The sequence below is a fragment of the Bemisia tabaci genome, chromosome 4, assembly GCF_918797505.1.
Source record: "Bemisia tabaci chromosome 4, PGI_BMITA_v3".
Taxonomy (NCBI): Eukaryota; Metazoa; Arthropoda; class Insecta; order Hemiptera; family Aleyrodidae; genus Bemisia; species Bemisia tabaci.
Window position 1 is genome coordinate 48,291,754 of NC_092796.1, and position 23,324 is coordinate 48,315,077.

A 23,324-nucleotide genomic window follows, 5' to 3' on the forward strand; every position below is an offset into this window, starting at 1 on the left:
AAAAATTTTCAACAGAGGATGAAAAAAACGTTTTTAGCGATGAAGAAAGGGTTGAATCGCAATGGGATGAGAGCCAGAGGGATTTGACTGCATTTCAATACTGGGAAATTTTGTTTGTCCCTATTTATTTATTTATTTTATTTCTTAACTGGTGAGAGTTTTGTGTCGACAATTTCCGGGCATTTTTGAAACCACGTATCTCCGTTCGCGACGTCTCAGACTCCCTGGTGGATTTCATTTTTCCTCTTGGTAAAACTATTCGACGTAATTTTTTGAAAACCTCCCTGATGTTTCTTCTTTTAGCAGAATATTCTGCAATAATTTTAAGTTGTAAAATTGGATCGTTCCTCTTCGAGAAAATAAAATAGGAGAGTAAATTTTTAATCGCAGCAATGGAGATACGTAGTTTCACACTTCGGCCATCGATGTGTCATTGATATGCCATACTGCCGTGCTAAGGAAGAACGGCGTATGAACATTTGAGAGTTACCATATTTCCCTTTGTAAAAAATGTTTTCATGACGACATTCATGCACATTTTTCTTTGACATTTTCAGATATTTTAGATTAAATTGCGTACGAAACTGTCTGAAAAATCCAGGGAAAAAAATTCATAATTTTTCCTTTAAATTCGGTTTTCATCGATGGAAATTTTACAACGTCTGAAGGCCCATACGGCTTTCTTCCTTAGCGCGGCAGCATAAACCTAGGTCCTTATGCCTTTACACCTATGACTTTTTTCAAAGCTCTCACTGAAAAAAAAATCTCGGTGTATTTACTAAAAAAAGGGTAAAATTACCAAGATTTGAGGGTTCTACTTGATCCCAGTTTTTTCTTGGTAAAATTACCATTTGTGGAATTGGTGTGTGGAAGTGGAATTTGAATTGACTTTCTCGGTAATTTTACTGGCCCCGGTAAAAACACCAATATTTCTTATCGACTGTGGTAGAATTACCGAGATAAAATGGCAAAGTTACCGGGAATAGATTACCAATAAAAGTGGTATTCTTACCTAAAAAAACAGTACAAATACCGGTTTTTAGGTAAGCTTACCAGTCTGTCTTGGTAAAATCACCAATAATTGGTAAAAAAAGTGAGATGGTCAAGGTACCAACGGACCTTGGTAAAAATGCCGAGAATTTTTTTTCAGTGCTCGATGCAGATAAGTTCGTTTGTCATAAATTCCATTGAATACCCTCCGAATGACGCTGAAACTGAGCGGTGCGGCGCGGCGTCACGACGTCCGTGTAAGAAGAGCCGACGCCGAGACGTGCGTGCAGGGAGCCGCTCTCCGACTGTAAAGTCAACAGAGCAGTGAGAGTCACTTTCTCGGTCACCACCACCAGCACCAACACCAGCACCAGTCAGCGTGTCCATGGTCGCGGCCCATCGTCGCGTCGCCGGCCTGGTGTCTTCGTCTCTTCGTCGACAGTGCAGCCTCATGCTCTGCCCTGGCCTGGCCGCTTGCCACCGCCTCCGTTACCTTAGTTACCGACCGCAGTTACCATAGCGACCGCTACCCGCCAATCGGCACGCTTACCAAAAGTTACGGATTTTTTTTTTCTCATTTATCAGTGTTACTGCGTTTAGTGGTTTTTGTGCGTTTTCATTAGGTCACCTGAAATCAGCTTATTGCAGGTAAATATTAATTTTAATTTACAAATGTTCTTCTAAGATTATTTTATTTATTAATGGCACCTCTTGGACCATCGATACAAATTTTTAAGAACAGCCCGAGACAATGATAACAGTGGAAAAACAAGGGGGGGAAACGGGAAACAAGGCTGAAATACACAATTAATAAAAATCGAGACGTTTCGACCCAAAACTGAGTCATTTTCAGTCGGATATACAATAAAAATTTAAAAAAAAAACCCGATGAAAACCTGAGCCCTACATGGTGGTGGCCGGGATCCGAGAAAAAGAGAAAAATGAGTGTAAAACAAGGCGCATCTTGGACATCATTCTTGGCAAATTCTTGGACCATCTACATAGGATCTAATCGCCTTTTTTGAAGTCTCTTAAATTATTTTTCTCGCCATCGTTTCCATTACCAAAATTACTGACGGCAGTTACCATGCCGACGGGCCGGCGCTCAGCATGGGGGGGGGGGGGGTCCAAAGTTGCTTGGAAGGTATCTAGGAAGAAGGAAGAGGATTAAAAAAATCATAAAAATTGCTCAATGTCATTCATGGACGGTTTCTTATAGTCTTCGATCCTTCACAGTCAATACATTTTAACCCTTTCGTCTATGAATCAATTTACTGATTTGGGAATGCATGTAGATAACACGTTCGGATTAAATGCACAGCTCAATATTCTGTGACGGCCATCTTTCATACTAGACTTGACTCAGTCGAAGTGTTTAAATGCTTCGTTTAATTTTTGTCTCATCAAGGACTCTCGGATGGACTAGGTTATTCGCAAAGGCTTAAACCGTCGTCAGATTGTGTGATAGGTGTTAAATACACTAAATTTTCAGCAAAATTGTGAAGTTAAACAAATATGCTGTCATCGACTGTTCAGGACCCGTTTCAACTTAGAATAATTGAATGACCAATAAGGTTAAAAATATTAGAATGTCGAAACTTTCCGAACACACAACCGCTGTCGCTTGAAAAATGAATTTATTAAAATATTAAAAAAGGTCAATCTTCAGAAAAGTTTATAATAAAATATTTTTCTTTTATACATGTTCTCGCAATGAAAAGGCCGGTTAAAAAATGGAAAAGCTGAGATCTCTCAACATTTCTGAAACACTACATTATTAAAGAGAGTAACCGAAACTAATTTCCAGAGATAAATAGGATCGCCAGTAGTGAAAAAAAAATTCTCCTTGCATCAAAATGTTATCGTGACACTTAAAGTATCTAGAGTCTCAGAAATTTTGGAAGCTCAAGTTCAGTTGCAAGCTGCAAAGTTAACTCTCCATGGGGAAATATTCTCCAATGGACAAAATTCAGTTCATAAAACTCCGCTGGGCAGCAATAATTGATCCTTCATCAAAGAGAGAAGCAAAAAGAGAAGAAGAAAACCGATACGGAAGAAAAGGAAAAAATAAATATAAAATAATGAAAAATAGCTAGAAAATCTACAAGAAGAAAACTAAAAAGAAAGAAAGAGAGGTAGAACAAAATGAAGATATAGAAAATAATAATTAAAACAGGAAGAAACAAACAAAAACAAGAAAAATATTAAGAAAAGACAAAATATGCAAAAACAAACCAAGAAAAAGAAAACCAAAAAAGAGAAAAAAAAAACGGAAAGAAAAAGGAAAATTGCGAGATATGCCAGAAAATATGCAAAGCCGCAAACCAACTTACTTCTTTCTATAGTTTCATTATTGACACACCAATCAATGAGGGTGCATAGACTTTCTTAATGTTAATGTTCGGATGCAACTATTCGTGGTTTACGACTATCTGGGTTGCCTATGTACAAAAGTTGAAGGCGCCGCATCTTTGCCCGCCACGAATGTGACGCGCTTGCATCCGAGACGCCTCAGCCATCTGCACTGTTGTGTTAAAGGAAGAGCCGTACAGGACGATGCTAAATTTCTCTTGATACAACAGTAGTTCTCGGGAAAGGTCTTGCATTTTTTCTGGAAACTTTTTATTAGAAAACTTCATTTGCAGCTGCATATAAGCAAATGTCTCCATTTGGATGAAGATAAAAAAAAATAAAAAAAAAAAAAAAAAAAAAAAAAAAAAAAAAAAGTAGCAACAATTCCTGACAAATATTTGAAATTGTAAAGAAAACACACAGGACGCCTTTACACTTTCCGCACCAACGACAAACGACATAATTTTGCTCCTGTAATTTAGGAAAATTGAGTGTAATATATCAAGCGATGACACAAACGTCAATTGATATCTCACGATTGGCTGCGGCTAAACTGATTGTTGAGTTACTTGTAGAACATATTAAGCAAGTATTTCATCTTCTTCAGTATTAAGAGCCATTGTGCAATTCACCAACTTGAACTCGAACAACAGGTCACGTATTCTCTTACGAACTTGGAGCCAGACGATGGCATCAAGTTTCAGTAGCGGGCCTCATCTTAGACGTCTTTCATTGTTGCCATGAAACGTCTCAACATTTTTTCAATCTCATCTCTTTTTTTGGAGAAATGGGAGGATTGGTTTAAAAACTTTTTAAAGTGATTTTTCACGGAGGCAGCCCTCCGATTATGAGGGAACTTGACACTTTAATTGATACGGGGAGCGTGGGGCACTTTTTTCCGACACAAGCACCGACATTTTGGAGAGGTGAGACCGAGATTTGAGGCGAAAAAATCAAATTGCCGAGTACATGTAAGAACCAATTTAAGATTAAAAAATATAGGTTCTTGGTTGTCATAAGTACATACTGCCTAATACTTTAAAGAAAATTTGGTCAATATTACAAGCCACAATTTTCCTAACCAATTATTTCATACGCATTGGAAATTAATCGTTTCTCACGCTGGCAACAGCACCGGCAAATTTCATCGGCGTCCTGCCCAAAGTCATGATTAATCATTCAAATGATTTAAGGAGGTCAGTTTTCGAAATATTAGGGCCCCCTTTGCGCCTAGTAAATTTTGGAACAGTCACCTTTGAAAAGAAATTGTTAGAAAATTTTTTTCAACTAAGCAAACTATTTCTGTTTAATGACCTTTTTTAAGAACAACTATTATAATCAAAGGAAACATCCCTGAGGTTTTATTATTCGAATACCTAACGATTTTATTCATTAAAAAAAATTCAATTATGAAATTCTATTTCTTTGAAGAGGGGGGGGGGGGGGGGCCTCATTCGAATGAAATATTTTTAAACTTACTCAAAATTTTTTCTGTAAAATAAGAATTCCCTTTAATTGAGAAAAAAACCTTTGAGCCTAAAAATATCCTTTAAATCAAAGGGAACATGTACTTAAATTGAGATATCATTTTCAAACTATTTTTCCAGTGATCTCCCTTGGCTCATACTGCACCGCAAGGGTCCTTTTGCATGACTCTATCAAAATTGTCCCTTGTCTCAGTGAAAAAGGCAAGCCCAGTAAGATCTTGCGAAAGGATATCGACAGTGTAAGTCGGCAATCACATAACTCGGTTTGCGACGTCGCAGACTTCCTGTCATACTTCATTTTTTAAACGGAAAACTACTCAACGGCAATTCTTTAAATTTGTCGTGATTTTTCTTCTCTGAGCGAAGAAAGTTCTGCATAAACTTCAAGGAATGATGTCAATTTATCCTCCTTCACTGGGAAAAAAAACACATTGGATCTAGAGTCCAGACTTTTGTAAACATTAACAAGAAAAAGTACTCTTGATTCAATCAGAGTTTTGCTTAAATCAAAAGGAAATCCGCTCAAATTAAGAGGCTTGGTTCTTGATTTAAGCTAAAATCAGATTGAATCAAGAGTATTCTTTCTTGTCGATGTTTTTAAGAGTCTGGACTCTAGATCCAATGTGTTTTTTTTTTTTCCAGTGTTTAAAAAAATAACATAGAGGCCTAGATTTTCAGACACCGCAAACGACTTATGTGATTGCCGACTTACACCGTCGGTATTCTCGACGGGAACCTCTTCTTTTGAGGGGTGGAGCGATTTGAGGAAATCGGGGACGGTGGTGGGTGATTTGAGGAGGTAGAAAGCGAAAAGCGGGCGAGGAAGAGGCCGGCGCCGGGCGTTGAGGACGATGGCGCGGCGTTTTTTATTATGCACTGTGCACTTCCCGCATTTCACTCGACACTCGGTTACGCAACTGGGGCGAGCAGAAATTAAGAGCGATTCGCGCGGACGCCCCAGAGTCAGTTTCCTGAGGTCAAACATAATTTGCTCTAATTAATCAGTTCGCGACGCCATTTTGCAGATTTGAGCAGAGTGCCGCATGCCGTGTGCTGATCCGTTTCTGCTGCACTAAGGAAGAACACCGTATTGGCCTTTAGACGTTGCCATTTTCCCTTCGATAAAAAACAAAACTCGGAGAATGGAGATGTTGCATGTGTGAGGAATTTGCGATTTGACTGTTGATTCTTATGTAAAAGATTACAAGAAACACGATGGTGCCACTGGTTTTCTCTGAATTCCATTCCCAAGCTCAAAAAAAGCCAATGCCTTGCCAAGCCCTGCTTGCCCAAGCAGGTCTTCGATTAGGTTCCTCCCGGAAGGCGACGGCGTGGACGTCCTGTGAAAGGTTGGCGACAAGGGGTGGAGGAAGAGATCAGAAGGTGCCAATTGCTGATGATCTCTGGAAGGATAGGGGGCAATGGCGATTGGGTGTCGCAGAGCGCGAGGCTGCGCTATAAAAGCGGCTTTTATGTACGTAAATAGGAATGAATATGGGAATACTTTAAGTGTGGGAATATCAAAATTACCACTTACGAAATTTACGACTCAAAAATTTAACCCCCGTTAAAATGAACTTGTCCTCATTTTAGAGCTCTCTCTAGGAGATGTTAAGGTTTTCCTGAATAATTTGGGAGAAAAGGAAAGTACTGAAGAAAGGTTGTTCAGGAAGAAGAGAATATCATACAAATCCCTCAAAGTCTTTAAAAAAAACTGGTGGCAAATAATTAATAGATCACTGAAAAAAAGTTCGGGGTATCCGAACTGCGATAGTAAAGGACCATCCTTAAAATGGAAGGGATAATATGGAGTTTCTGCATAATGCTCTTCAGTCCTTGCCGTATGCAGGTGGCGAAAGGGCTCTATCCTCATCGTGGCTATAATAAAGGTTGACAAGGGCGTTGTAAAAAATCAGCACTTTAACGTTTCATATGTCATCTAATTAGTAAATATAACCCAGAAACAAGTCATTAATCAGTAGCCGAAGTATTAATTACGTGTATAAGAAGCTGCATGACCTAAAACTTGTCGCTATTCGTCCGAGAGACGTTGAACAAGACGGCTGTTGCCAGCTTGTGCGTCGCGTCGTGTGGAGATTATAATTGGAATAAGTTCAGCAGATCGGAGCCAACATTCTGCCGGGAATTAAAAGCAACACAACTGCCACTGAGATTTCCATAAAACTGAATGCTATCACAAACATGTCTGCGTGATTGGTACCTTTCTGTCGAACTCGTAGTAAAAGCGACATTTCTTTGTAATTGAGGCAGGATATCAATCATACTAACAACATGGTTGGGACAGCTCCTAACAAAGTTAGAGCAACTATGTGACACGTTGCCTTATCTCTCGTGTAATTTATCTTAAGTTGCATCCGAAGGTGCTATTAATCGAGTGAAGGATCTGGAGCTAGGAATATACGAAAAGTTTTCAGGTACCTAGGAAAGAAAAAAAAAAACCGTTTGTATCGGAGACAAAAGAAAGGCTTCGTCTATAATTCTCTGAGTCCTACAGCTGCATTTTTTCTCGCATTTTAGCTCTAGCCAGGAAAATTTAGGAGGCAGACACCTAAGATAATTTTTTTCCCATGCAGATCCGTTTTTCCGTACACAATGTTCCTTAGTTTGCGGTTAAAAATAGAATTAGAGAAATAAATTTGGCAACGTAAGTAAATTTAGGCTGATTCTACTCAACACCATCAACACACTCTGTGCAATACTCAAACAAATAAGGATTTTTAATTAAAAAATCACACTAGATTTCCAATGCGTCATCATTTTGATTCATACAAATTACAACCACAGGATTCTAGCAGTGGCCATCTCTCGCAACTGTTTGCATGATACATGTAAAACAATCGATCTTTAACGCCGAGAGAGGTTGCCTCGAATCTATATTTATATGAGTTTAAATGCGGAGGAGAACCTGTACTGCAAACTCGCAAGGGACCCGGGACCGTGCTTTGGTCCACTTACTCAATTCCGCGGTTTTTCTCGGCGACTTAAACGCAAGTTTAAGACGGACAACTACTGTTAGAAAATTAAACCAGGCTCTGGAAAAGGTACATGAGAGGTTTTTTTTTCTCAATATAAATGTGTCCACGAGGCTATTCTGTGAAAATTATAGTCAAACGGAGTACGGAGTACGCCTCTTGACCGCTTCGCGGTCCAAACCCCTGAAGCCCTTCGCGATAAACTATGATTTACATTATAGAGTAAGATATCATTAATGACGTAAAAAGCAAGAAGCAACTGAAATACCAAATGTTTAGGGCGGCGCATGACCCAAGAATATGTTGATGAAATACTTATCGATGGTACAACTAGGATAGGAAAGCATATACCCCCTTCCCTGCATTTCTACATTTTCTCTAACACCTATATTTTTGCTCATGAGATAACATCATCAGGCATATTAATGCAGAATATTTGGAAAGTGTTCTAAAGAAGTAAAAAAACAAAAATAATAAAAAAAACGAGAAACTCTGTGCAATGTCCAGTCATTTTAAGAAATACGAATGGATGTTATTAATAGATGCACAAACTAGAGCGAATTTGTTTCTGAAATAATGCTCCAGGTTTGTTAGAAGGCGTAACGAGAATTCATACTATTGAGTCATCCGCCACTCTAAACATTTTGCATTTCAGTTGCTGCTTGTTTTCACCTCATTAATTTATAAGAGTATCGCATAATGCTAGAGGCGTGAGGGCTTGGGAGGTTTGGACCACAAAGCGGTTGGGGGGGGGGGTGTACCTCCTGGTACGCCCCCCGACCAAACTACATGGAGAAAAAAACTTCGTGCGTGGGACCCGAAGTTTAGGTCATATGGATCTCTGAAGTTTTCGGATTGAGCATCTGAACACTTTAGGTCCAGCTGCTGAGGTTTGGGTCACACATCTGAAACTTCAGTTCTTACATCTGAAGTATTTCGGTTTTCACATCCGAAAAAGTTCGGTTCTCACATCCGAAAAACTTCGGTTCTCACATCTGAAATACTTCAGATGTAAAAACTGAAGTTTCAGACGTGTGATCTGAACCTCGACAGCTAGACCTAAAGTGTTCAGATGCTCAATCCAAAAACTTCAGAAATCCATATGACCTAAACTTCGGGTCCGCCGCTCGAGGTTTTTTCTCCGTGTAGAGGGTTATCAAACTGGGGAGTTTGATTATTGTTTATGCATGGAACAGTCTTGAGGACCAATTTTGATTGAAAAAACCCCCTCATGTCCTTTTTCTAAGCCTAATCTAATTCCCGAGTCCGCAAGAACAGTAGAAGTCCGTCTTGACCTTGCGTTTAAGTCACCGAGGAAAAATGAGGAAACGAGTATTCTAGAGCACGGGCCCTGAACCGTCCCACGAAAGATTTCCTCTCAAAATTGCCGTTACTGATCGACTTTTCTCGCTTTAGTTCGTCGAATTTTGAGTAAATGTATGAGCTGTCAATTAATTTCGCGACTTTAATGCTCTCGTCATTTCGTACGTAATTACGCCCGCGGACGTGGGGGCTGCGCTGCGGTTGCGCTGCCAAGCTGAGGAAAAACGCCGTATGAACCTTCAGGCGTTGCCAAATATCCTTTGATAAAACACGAATTTCCTGGTAAACATGTGAATATTTTTCCTCCAATTTTTCATATAATTTTGCTCGCAATTTTACCTCAAGTTCCTGAAAATCTCGAGGAAAAATCTTCATAACTTGCCTCAAAAATAAACATTTTATCGAAGAAATTTGGCAACTCCCGAATATTCATACGGCGTTCTTCCTTAGCACGGCAGTGTGAGAGTCGGATGCCGAATGACATCATGCGGCCCGGCGCAAAGTGGATCAGGTCAATTAGAAAGGTCGGACATGATTTTTTTTTACTAAAACTGCAACTTTCGATGTTTATTCCGTCACATTTCAAATTTTAAGGTGTGCTTTCAGAAGAAAATTGCACGGGAAAACCAATGGAACCACTTGTAGAACCTCAAATTTTTGTATGAACGGAGTTATAAGCGTTTAAAGTTTCCAAATTGTGTCCGACGTCTCCTGATGACTCGATCCACTGTGCGGCGGCGGCGCGACGTCTCGCAGTGTGTGTGCCGTGCCGTAGACGTTTCCGCAAGACGTCCCCCATCCGCCGGCTGCGCCCCCCTCCTGCCCCCCTCCCCCTCCTCCCCTGCGGTGGCATCGACGACCGCTTCTGCATCGCAACGGAACGCACTCCCGTGCCGTATCCTCCCCACGTCACGTCACCGACAAACGGCTCACCAGTCACCGCTTCCAAACGGCCGCGGCGTTGTCACGTGAGGAAAAAGCTTCCATTACGAGGACTTAACTTCTGTTCGTATGCAACATTCAAGTTTTTGAAGTGACCAAATTGTCAGGGGTATCCTCCTAAGGCCTGGATACGCGCTTTTCCGTCAATGGACCACTAGACATGGTACAAATTTAAATATTCTGATACATGTTTCTTAACCAAAATTTCACATAAAACACGATTCGCGCAACGAAAATTACTGAAACTAACTCCTAACGGAGATATTAACATTTTTATTTCACATTAGTTACGAGGAATTCGAACTGCCCGCTCACAAGAAACTCAAAGCTCTACGTGAGTCAAATCTCGCACTACAACAGTTTCAGAGGAAATATGTATCAGAATGCTGAAATTCGTACCTTGTCTAGTGGTCCATTTCCGATCAAAATGATAACAAAACGACGGTCGAGAGTTATCTAAAACTAATTAAAACAGAGTGTTGATTGAAATAAGCGTGAAATAAGCACGGTTGTGTGGAAATCAAATGACAGATGAGACCCACAGTTCCATCATCTACCATCACATTTTTGCAGGCTGCTAAAAATTGACGGTAGATGCTGCGCACCAGTCACCATTCGATCGGAAATTGATGAAACTTTGAGCGTGTATCCAGGCCTCTACTGTGTTGACAATGGGCGTGCGTCAACCAATTTTTTATTTTAAAGGATATTTCCAATGTTCTCAGCGTTAATTTAGATAAAATTGATTAATTTCAGTCTACATTAATTTTTTATATTTTTGATTCATTTAATTTTTTCAGTATTTATGTTGATGATGGATTTTTTTAGTGTGACATCCTAACCCTCGTTTAATTCGATTAATTTGATTAGCATGATGGTGTGCAAAAACATGAAAAAATTGATTTTTAGAGGAACAGGTTTGAAGTTGAAAAGCACTCGAATCTCAATACGCGGATAGAAAGTGAGACCAACAGACATTCCATATTTTACCCAAACTTATGGTCCGTCACCTTGATACTCCATCCTCTGAATATACCACATAACATGTTCAATATTCATGGACCAACTCATCGGTTGGAAAAAAAAACCAAACCAAAAATACATCCAAAACGGTTTTGGAAAACCACGTGAGTTACCGACAATCCACCGCATTGCAAATCCTCGCCTTGAACTTTTTGCAAAATGCGATGCGTGATATGATTATTTGTCACCTGAATTGACAGCGATCGATGAAAGGGTGTCAAAGAATTTTGATTGCGAGTGTGGATCTGAATGTCGGAGAGGCCGGCATGGGCAGAGCTTTGGTCACTCGGCTCTGAGCCCCTCGGCCGGTCAGACGAAGGCCGTTAAGCTCGAGAATGCTTTCGCTTCGATGTCAAATTGCTGATACGCCTTTTGATGCCATTATTCGATTTATTGGTCATTCATCTCTGCTTTGATTTAATCCCCCACGTGATGAAAATGTGTCCAAGTTCGTGGGAGTTTCATACTTTCTACATATCGACGGTGAAACTACCAAACCACGTACTCTCGGTTTGCAACGTCGCAGACTTCCTGTCATACTTTATTTTTTAAATGAAAAACTATTTAACATCCAGTCTTGAAAATTTCTGTGATTTTTCCTCTTTGTGCGGAGAAAATTCCGTGAAAATTTCAAGGAATGGTATTGATTTGGTCTACTTCAATAAAATAAAATGTGAGCGTAGATTTTTAAACACCGCAAACGAGATACTTGGTTTGGTAGTTTCACCGTCGATATAGTGTTACTCGACTTTTTAATAATCGACTTCATACTTCATCAAGAAAAGAAGTGAAATCAAATGGAAAATCATCGGAAATCAAATACTAGCTTTGCTCCGAAGAACTGTGTTTTTTTTCTTCTTTATTTTCTTCTTTTTTTTCTTTTGGTAATAACCCGAAGAAATCAAAGTTTTGGAGGAAAAGTTTAGTCATTGAATTTAGAAAAATGTAATGTCGTAAAAATTGACAGATTTCATCCTCTAAAATTTTTCAATTCTGCTGGTTTTATCAATCAAATATTTAAATATGACTGCTTTTTATATAATTTTTCCCCAAATTAGTTTAGAGGTACAACGTGGATGGATAAACTTGGCAACAAGGTTACCTCCTATCAGCTTGTGACTCATTGTGACTTGCGAATCAATCAAAAGTCTTAGTATGAAAGCTACAGCATCTTACGTGTTTGAAAAATTACATCAGCTTTAGAGCTGCAATTGAAGTCAGTAGAATCACTAAAGCAGTCAATCTTTATCTCTATTAAGAGAGGCCGTGCGAAATTTAAAAATACGAAACATTCAAAATCAAAAGCTCTAACCTATGTCACAAAACTCATCTTTCATGGTAGGAAAGTATCAAAAGATTGTTTTAGAAAATGTTATTTCTCAAATATTCTCATCACGTAATTGTTTGAGTCAGCACGCAATTACTTTTTTATGTAGGATGCCGCATAATCATTTGAATCTTGCCAAATTTGTCTCGATATCTCTCTAATATCTGCGAAAAGTTATGAATATTTCTTCTGGAAATTCTCAGGCACGTAGGATTATTTTGCTGGTAAAATATTTGACAAACTTACAGAAAAATTTCATGTTTTCTACGCCACTCGTATTTTATTGGTAGAAATGTGGTAACGCCAAGATGTTCATACAGCATTCATCCACATGAAAGCAATGATAGGAAAGTACATTATGTGCGTAACACCAGTGGCGTGGCGTGAATTGCGGTATATAGATTGTTATGCCATTTAAACCCATGGAAAAGGATCGATAAACAGGGTGTTCTCAGCGAGCACCTTAATAATCGATTATTTACCATGGGTTTAAATGGCATGATAATCGATACATCGCAACTCACGCCAAGCCACTGCATAACTCTTGATTACGAGCAATCAGAAGAATTTTAGCAATGTAAGAATACCAACAGTAAAACTCCTGGAATGTTCTTATTCTTAATGAACCAAGATTTAAGTATAGTCATTATTGATCCAAGTGTGCCATTATACGAGAGCGTTTTTTAACTCGGGATACATTGATGACCTCTAATTGCTCAGGATAATGAATGTCAAATCGATTTATGAAATTTGATGCAGCTTTTATGCAGATATAAAGGACTGCAAGAATACGTTTATTTTCAAACTTTGAAGCGATAAGCAATCATGATGATACCGTATTATTAACTGTGCTGGTATAATATCCTAGTAATTTTATTTAATGAATAATGAAGAGCTCATAATCTTGATGGTCTTCAATTTTATTTCATGACATTTTTCTTTTCTTGTCCCTCTTTTCTTTTTTCGTGGTAATATTTAGAAGAAAAGAACCCGTGCCTATCTTTGAATGAAACCTATAGGTAGGAATGAAATAGTCCAATAACTCATCAATTTGTATTTGTGTCTTTGTCGCAGATTTAAACGAAACCCTGCATGAATCTTGAATGAATTTCTTCAGCTGAAAAAAGGAGTGACCAACATTTTATAATGATGAAGAGATGTTCTCTCATAACTGCAAGCATGATTTCAAAATTCGTCAAAGGTCATCTCTTGTACTCGTAGCGCTTATCTCTGTGTGGCTCGTTGCAGGTAAATTCTTTCAGTCATACATTACGGGCCATTTTCACAGGTTGAAAACACTTCTTTCACCGTTTAAGTCGATTATAGATATCGAATCTAAATGAGACAGCCTGCTTCTAGATTCTGATTATTTTTAATACATTTTTATGGACGTTGGCAAATTATAAAAATCGTCACGTCATACAATTTTTGCTCCATTCTTTCTCGAGGTTGTCCATATATTATGCAACGGGATATCCCCAATTGTTTGATTGCGCATTGCAATAAGCGCTTCAACTTTACACCAAATGATAATATCACTATAAAATATCAGGCTCTTTCAAAATAAACAGTAAAATATCATATTACTGCATTGTCACCTAACTTTCAATTTTCGGTGTGGGTAACAAGGCATCAAGAGTTTTTACGTGACCGCATAGTCGTATCTCACGTCCGTAGACGTCACGCTTATTCGAGACACGCAAAAAATATCCGTTTACCGAACGTGGAGAGGTGAGTTCTACACATTGGCAGTTCGCCTACAGTATTCGGTGTGGTCAGTTGTGGTTGATTAGTGATATCACCTTGAATATCACGATTATTCAGAATACGCAAAATAGATCCTTCCATAGAACGTGGAGAGGTGATTCGAACGCATTGACACCTCGCCTACAATATTCGATGTAGGCAACACGAGCTCACACGTGGTCGAATGTTGGTATCACCGTAAATGTTGGACTTATTCAGAACACACAACAAATATCCTTTTACTAAATGTGGAGAGGTGACTCTAACACCGTGTCAGTTCGCCTCCAATTTTTAGTCTAGGCAACACGAGCTCTCCTGTAGTCCAATGATGGCAGCACCGTTAATGTCACGTTTACCTGAAACACTCGCAGATGAGAGGAAAGGACTTTTTAACGCTTTATTCGCTCCCCTGTGACCTGCAATTATTTTAATCCTGAACAATAGAAACTCTTACATGGCCAAATAGTCGTAAAGCCGCAAGATGGATTGTAACAGGGTCGGACTGGATATGAGGCCATTCTGCCATTGGCAGATTAGCCCCCTTGGAGCGCCGAAAATTCGCTCTCTGGCAGATAGCAAAATAAGGAGAGAAAAAAAATTACGACCGAGAATATATGCGGAAAATTTCTTAAATGAATGGAAGAAGAGAGAGTTAGGAGTAAAGGAAGGTGCCTTTACGCATGATAGTGGTGAACAGAGGTCCAAGCACTACTTTCTGAAGCGTAAACACTTTTCGGTGAGCTTTTCACCATTTTTTTGACATACAGGCGCTTTATCATCCCCCTCCTTCATTCGCTATGTGTCACTCCCTTACAAGAAATGGTCGATTCGATTTTTAGATTTACGCATCCTTTATAGACACCTTGAGAGACCTTTAAACAAATTTTTCCTTGTCAAAATTACTATTGATTTGGACATACCACAGCACATCTTGGGCAAAATTACCTGTATTTAACTCGAAATTAAAAAATAAGAGGCATCAAAAGTGTAAACGCGATACAACTATTCTCGCAAGATAGATGTCCACATTGCATATGGAAAATGTAAGACGCGATGACGTGAGTCGTGAACTCACATGCTCTCCTCTATGCTACTAGTTTGAAGCACCATATAACGAATAAGACAAACGCAAACAAACACAATATGGAAATAAAGCGAGGGAAAGGGTGAGCGTTAAGGACGGCACAGAGATACAACTATTCGTACTTGATGGACGTCCGTGCTGCAGTTGAAAAATTGAAGGCGCGATGACGCGAGGCGTGAGCTCTCAATGCTCTGCTATATGCTGTCAATAAAGGTGTCGCTCAGGCTCGGGAGAAAAGTTAAAAAAGAGGGCCGAACTCATCTCTCATACCTTTGGCTGTGTTACTCACGTAGTATTCGAAGCACCATTACGAATAAGACAAACAGGAACAAACACAATATGGAAATAGAGGGAGGGAAAGGATGCGCGTTTACGACGGCGCAGAGATACAACTATTCGTACTTGTTGGACGTCCGTGCTGCATCTGAAAAATTGAAGGCGCTATGACGCGAAGCGTGAGCCGTCAATGCTCTGCTGTATGCTGTCAATGAGGTGTCGCTCAGATTCGGGAGAAAAGTTAAAAAAGAGGGCCGAACTCATCTCTCCTACCTTTGGCATTGACGATTTCAACATTGGCGGATGCAGCAAATTAGCAACATTGTCTTTTCTCCATTTAAACCTCTAAAAATGTATCGATTCTTGGAGGGGCCACGTGCTCCGACAAGCATCGATTATTCAGCATAGGTTTTAATGGAGGAAATTCGGTGTTGCCAAACTGCTAGATCCGCCTCTGGATTTGAAATCATTTCAAATTTGTCAATAATCGATTGTGTAACATTAGCTAAAAAAATCGTAAAATTAAACTCTTATTTTTTTCTACTTCCTCTTCTTTTCTGCCCCCTTCCTCTCTTTTTTTGACGATACACTTCAACAGCTCCGTTCGGAGCATACGAATAACATTTGGACATATTTCTACCAAATGGAACTACGTGCATTAAGACATGAGCCCTGAGACCCATAAGAATACGTGCATAACAGAGCTCACGTCTTAATGCACATAGTTCCGTCCATTTGATTATTTTGGCAGCGGCGTCAAGCGGGCCCGTCACTTCGCTTCCTGATTCAAAAACGAGTTTGCGAATAAGAATAAAGAGACGAAATGACGCCGCGTCCACACGAGTAATTAGCGTTAATCAGCCCAAGATGGCAGGACACATCCGCGCTGACAGTTGCCAAATGATGCAATCGGGTGATCAAGGTTGCCAAATCGCTCGATGCAATTTGCATGAACATTGAGTCATACAAAGAAAAGCGCTAATGAACCACTAGACTAGAGTCCCTTTATACTGAGAACCCCTCTCTCTGAGTCCCCTTTATACAGTGTGAATCCATTTCTGATTGGTTCCCATATTTTAGGCCTTCACAGTGTCATAAACGGGAAAAAAGATTAAATTTTCATCGATTGCAAAGATTATAATTTGGAATGGACCAGGGAATTACGGGTTCGGAAAGGAACAAACGGAATGAAAGAAGGAACGGAGAAAGGAATTAGAGAACGGGCCAGTTGATCGATTCTCCCTTTTTTTACACCAAGATTTCACTGAATTTCGAATTACTATTTCTATTATTCACTCATTATTCCTGTAGAATTACTACCAGACTTTTTGATGCCCTTTTCAAAAATAAACCTACTCCTGAATAATATATTCCTCATAACACGTCAATGTTTCTGCGTGTCAGCACGATGATGACCACAACCGGTAAACTCAGATGATTGCTTTTAAAAAAGTCTTTCTTCAGCGGAAAATCATGTCAATTTACGTACATTTTGGCAACTACGGATCGTGATCGTGGCCGGAGTTTGGCACGCGGAAAAGTTTGGTAAAAGATGAAAGTCCGGACCCGTGACCCGGTCCTCAGAATTAGTGATCGTTACTTTTTGCAACAAAATTCGAGTTATGAGATCACCTAAGTTGCCGAATTTTTTACGGCTGCTTGCTCCACAAACGACACAAATTCATGAGTTTACAAGAGAGGTGATGCTAGATTTGTAGGATTGTAGGTACTGCGGAATGCTGCCGTGCTAAGGAAAAACGCCGGATGAACTTTCAGGCGTTGCCAAATTTCCTTTGATAAAACACGGATTCCCTAGTAAACTTATGAATATTTTCCTTCCACCTTTTTAGATAGGTACTTTTGTTCGTAGTTTCATCTAAAGTTTCTGAAAATGACAAGGAAAAATATTCATAACATTCCTAAGAAATAAACACTATCCAGAAAGCCTACTTTGTGGATCGATACATTTTTGTTCAAAAAGCAATAATGACCTAGAATCTTGCCAAAGGCGGAGAAACTCTCAATTTAAGGTGTCGAAACCTGACAGTCAGGAGCATTTGGACGTATTTAAATAAAAATAAATCATCTTTATTGTGACATAGTCTCTGCCATGTGTGTGATTTTTCTAATCTCAGGGCTCAAATGAACCGCGTTAAGCAGAAAGGAACCAAGCCACATCAGCTATTGCCAAATTTAATCAGGCAATTTAATTTTTTACATGAAAACAATTGTGCGGATTTTTGTGGAAATTTCCGTTGACTTTTTGCATTGTGCGAACCAAATTCCTTAAAATTTTCAAAGGAATCCGCACAATGTAAAAAAATTAATTTTTGGCAATAGCTGATGTGGCTTGGTTCCTTTCTGCTAAACGCGGTCCAAATAAAAATGAAAATAGTTTCTTTTGATTTAAATTAGTTTAATAAACATCCGATAAAGTTAGACATTGTCCGGAGACTTAAACGCAGACTAGAAATGTAAGAATAACGTAAAAAGTTGACCAGCAATTCTGCTGTTGTTGCAGTTAGAGGAAGATATTTTTTACCATACGAGAAAATATAATTAAATAAGTTGTTATTCTTGTAGTTTTCTGTTACAGTGAGGGCCCAGTATGAAGAAATCATCGATCCGGAGCTCGAGAAAAAGGGTCCGCAGGTCAACATCAAAAATGCGCGAGACCTGCAGAACACGACGTCCTGCGTGGAGCCTCCCTACGAGTGCCCACATCCCAGGATACAGTTCTTTCTGTACACGAGGTACGGCGTAAACGTTAAAATCAATCCCGTAGTAACGTGCTGAATTTCACTTAAAATAAATAATGGAGATGTTGCATGTGTGAGGAATTTGCGTTTTGACTATTCATTCTTATTTCGCGAGAAACACGAAACTGGAAAAAAAACACATTGGATCTAGAGTCGACAGTTAAAAACATCGACAAGAAAAAATACTCTTGATTCAATCGGATTTTTGCTTAAATCAAGAACCAAGCCTCTTGATTTGAGCGGATTTCCTTTTGATTGAAGCTTAAATCTGATTGAATCAAGAGTATTTTTCCTTGTCAATGTTTTCAAGATCCTGGACTCTAGATCCAATGTGTTTTTTTTTCCAGTGGATGGGGCCACTGGTTCCCTCTGAAATCAACTCCCAAGCTCAAAAAAAGCTCTCAAGTTGAGGCCAAAATGGAAGGGATATCCCACGCTATCCTGAGAGTCCAACTCTACATCAAGACAAACTCTCCATGCAAGATAGGGAGCTAATACATTGACAGGGCTGCCGCTTCATTTGGGGACTCCAAAACTGAAAATACGGCATCACAGCTAATGTATTTGATCATCCTCACATGGAGAGTTTCAGTCTTGATGTAGACGTGAACTCTCAGGATAGCGTGGGATATCCCCTCCATTTTGGCCTCAACTTAAGAGCTTTTTTTGAGCTTGGGAGTTGATTTCAGAGAAGACCAGTAGCACCATCTACTCGACTAATCGGTCAATGTAGTGTTTTAAGAAGCTACGTTTAATTACTTACGAAAAACGAATATGTGTTGAAACACACTCTCGTTTCTTTCTCCGTTATTCTGGTAGAAGAATTTGAAATCAATATAGAGCTAATTGATTATAGGCACAGCAGTTGAAAATTATTTACCTTCGATAAGATTTCAGCAACTTTACCATTGGTTTGATTGTTCTAGTAAGATTTTTTTCAAACCTCACACGGCATTCTAGAGTGTTATTTTAATCTCCGGTGTTATGTACATCGTCCAGAAATTGATCACTTGCAGAATGTTCATATTGTTTAACTACACTGAGAAGTAAGGTCCGGTTACAGATATTGAACTTCGATGTATATTCAACCTCGGACTTTTTCGGTTCATGTAAGCGAATTTTTTCACCTTAAGAATAAAATTTTGGTTAGTTGAAGCAAAGTTTGGCTTCTTTGACTAAAAAGGTTCGGTTATCTGAACAGAAAACTAGTGAAAGAACATGATCGAAACTTCTTTCTCTGTGTGTGTGAGACTCGAGAATTCGAGATGCTGGTTATAATTTTTTAGATGACTATTAAATTTCATCTTACTTTTCAGGTACACACAAACGCGACCTGATATCCTCGACACAACCAATGATCTCTCTCTGTACGAATCTCATTTCAACCCCGCTCATCCGACCAAAGTCCTTATCCATGGATTTCAAGGAGGGCGTATCTATTCTCCGAGCACTGATATCAGAAGGGGTAATACAATTTTATTCATGTCTAGCTGTGCATGAGTCGTGAGAAAACTAGTTAAAATAAAAATCTTTTAAATAGGCCAAATGATCACTAATCGTGATTGGTATAAGTGTCATGAAGTATCCACATTAAGTATTCCATCCTATCAAAACATTGAAGCGCCTAAAAGATTTAATAGTGGTAATATGGCCAAAAACAAAAAGTACCAAATGTTTATTTATTTCCTCGGTAGGGTATATGGAACATAATTTACTTATTTTTAGAAAACTGTCATGCTTCATTGCTTTCCTCTTCGCTTTCATGGTTCGGCTCGTTAGCACTACGGCACTTGACCCAAGGTAGATCCTTTGAAAAGTAGTTACTATGAATAGGTAGATAACCGCATTTTAATAAAACAGGTAACAGTTTATTTTGTCATTATCACTTTTGGTCATGCTATATCCCTATTGGACATTCTAGATACACGGATATAGTTTGGCAGTCACACTGGAAAAAAACACATTGGATCTAGAGTCCAGACTCTTAAAAACATCGACAAGTAAAAATACTCTTGATTTAATCGGATTTTTGCTTAAATCAAGAACTAAGCCTCTTAATTTGATCGGATTTCCTTTTGATTTGAGCAAAAATCTGATTGAATCAAGAGTAATTTTTCTTGTCAATGTTTTCAAGAGTCTGGACTCTAGATCCAATGTGTTTTTTTCCAGTGCATATGTTTGGACTTCCATCGACGGTGCAACTTTCCCAAACCACGTATCTCGGTTTTCGACGTTGTAGACCTCCTGTCATACTTTATTTTTTAAATGAAAAACTAATCAACTTTGCTTCTTTAAAGCTCACTTGATTTTTCTTCTTTGTGCGAAAAAAATTCCGTGAAAACTTCAAGGAACGATGACAATTTTCTCCAGCTCAAAAAAGTGAAATGGGAACGGAGTTTTTAAAACACCCCGCAAACAAGGTACTTGGTCTGGGATTTTCACCGTCGCTATGTGATTTGGACATTTTTTAACTAAGTACCGCACCTCGTTCATTTCATATCATCATTCTAGAGAAGTTTAAGTTGATTAATTTTAATGTAAACAGTAAACGCTAACACTTCCTTCACGAGCTGATTTTGAATATAATGAATACTTCCATTGTATTTTGCATGGGCTTGTAGTGAGGTTAAATACGTGGCGTGGCGGTGCTGTACTCATTCTGTCATGCTGAGGCAAAATAACGCATGAAAAATGAATATTTGAGAGTTGCCAGATTTTCGCCGAAAAAATGGTCATTTATGAAGAAAGCTAGTTGTTATTTTCCATGGGATCTACAAATATGTTAGATTGAATGCGAACAAAGTTGCCTGAAAAATGGAGAATGGACCACTAGACAAGGTGCAAATTTCAGCATTCTGATACATGTTTCTTAACCAAAATTTCACGTATAATACGACGCGCACAACGAAAACTACCGAAATCAACTCCTTACAAAGATATTTAATGATTCTTGGTGCGTGAATTCAAACCACCCGCTCATGAAAACTCAATGCTCTACGTGACTCACATCGCGCGCTAAACGTTATCATGACAGTCTCTGCGATATAAAAATCTGGCAACCTCAATCTTGACGCTTTGGCTCAGCTATAGCAAGTTGCTTACAGTTTGAACAACACGTGGTGGGAAATGAACATTGCTCGATTGAGAAGCTTGTTGAAACCGTTGAAGTGCACGATTTGACTCACGTAGAGCTTTGAGTTTCTTGTCAGCGGGCAGTTCAAATTCCTCGTAACCAATGTGAAATAAAAACATTAATATCTTCGTTAGGAGTTGGTTTCAATAATTTTCGTTGTATGAATCGTGCTCTACGTGAAATTCTGGTTAAGAAACATGTATCAGAATGCTTAAATTTTTACCTTGTCTAGTGGTCCATTTGCACGTATAAATTTTATGGCATCATCTACGAGTGATTAGAAACTGATTCCCCAGTATTTTTCATAATGTTCTTCCGAATTGTGGAATGGGAGAGAAATAGATTTTAAAGTGAGAAAATGTGCCGCTTTATGACGTCATCTGGCGGCATTTTCCATTTAATCACGTGTATTATAGCAGATAGGTTATTTTGTCATATTTCCTCCAATTGTTATTCAATTTATAAACCAAGGATATCCTCGTGCTCAGTTTTTTTAGCAGTTTCATTTTAAAGAAGACATTTATAATGTTTCAGACACCTGAAAATTCTCTATTGGAAGGAAAATATTCACAATTTTATAAGTAAATTCACACTGAGAAAAAACTATGGTTATAATTACCATATTAGTGGCGTTCAATTTGCAATCTTCATTAGTAGTGGCCATGACCAATAATAGTCATATTTTTACTGCAGCAATCGTAAATTTACAAGTGTACGGTAGTAAAATTACCATTTAATGGTAGAAATATCTATATTATTGGATATGGCAACTACTAATTGGACTGCATTTTGCAATTTGGACCTATAAATTCCGGCCTGGTTTAAAAACAACGTATGTGCCATTAGTTTCCCTTTGCACATAAGTGTTTTTTCAGATGAGCCAGAATTTATGGATCCAAATTGCAAAATGCAGTCCAATTAAGAGTTCAAAAAGAACACCACTAATACGGTAATTATAACCATACTTTTTTCTCAGTGCATTTATTCATGTATTATTGATGGAGATGTGGCAACGTCCGATGGCTCATACGGCGTTTTTCTTAGCACAGGAGTATTATACTGCCCAGTTGTCCATAGCGAGTTGTTAGTGATGATTTTTTGTTTACGAGCGTGCGTATGTGCTCTGTTTGCAGCGTACTTCAGCCGAGGGAATTACAACATTATCGTGGTGGATTACTCAAGCCTGGTCCTGATTCCGTGCCTCAGTCAGATCGAGTGGTCCCCGCGCTTCTGCGCCATGTGCATCGCCCAGATGGCCGAGTACCTGGCCCGTCACCCCCGGGGGGTGCCCCCCGAGCGGCTCCATCTAATTGGCTACAGCATCGGGGCCCACATCGGCGGCCTCACCGCCAATTTCCTCCCCTTCGGCAAACTAGGCCGCATCACTGGTGAGTTTCCGTCGCACATTTCCGAGATGAGACAATACGAGGTATCTCAGTGGGCTGATTATTGAAATTGATAGACAAAGGTACAAGTAAAGGAGACAAACGAGATATGGAGAGATCCTATTGGTGGAAGCGGGTGGTTGCAATGGACAGAAGAGGTGTATAATAGACTAACTAACGGCAACTCGCGAGAGACCTAACAGTTAGTCTATCATTTTCTCCCTTTGTCTATAGGAACCACCCATTTCAACCAATGGGATCGCTCCATTCGATTTCCATTCGATCGCTTCATAGGATTCGCTTCAGAAAAAGAGGGAGGCCACGGCTGAGATGGATCTGGGATGTAGAAAAGGACATTAGAGTAATGAGAGTAAGACGATGTAGAACCAGAATACTTGACAGAGAGCAGTGGCGGGGAATGGTTGTGGAGGCCAAAGGCTCACACCGGGTTGTAGCGCTGGAGAGGAAGAAGAAGAAGAAGAAAGAGAAGAAGAAGAAAAAGAA

The 23,324-nt window shown here is 39.2% G+C and overlaps 1 protein-coding gene across 1 annotated transcript in view; it reads left to right on the forward strand.

Moving 5' to 3' along the window:
- Positions 1–1,343: 1,343 nt before the first annotated feature.
- Positions 1,344–23,324, forward strand: part of LOC109043782 (inactive pancreatic lipase-related protein 1) — a 30,686-nt gene continuing 8,705 nt past the window's right edge. Inside the window, exons 1-5 of the mRNA XM_019061093.2 lie at positions 1,344–1,638; positions 13,512–13,685; positions 18,140–18,296; positions 19,619–19,767; positions 22,569–22,823. Coding sequence (XP_018916638.1) covers positions 13,595–13,685; positions 18,140–18,296; positions 19,619–19,767; positions 22,569–22,823 — 652 coding nt within the window. The 5' untranslated portion in view covers positions 1,344–1,638; positions 13,512–13,594. The remainder of the gene's footprint in view (positions 1,639–13,511; positions 13,686–18,139; positions 18,297–19,618; positions 19,768–22,568; positions 22,824–23,324) is intronic.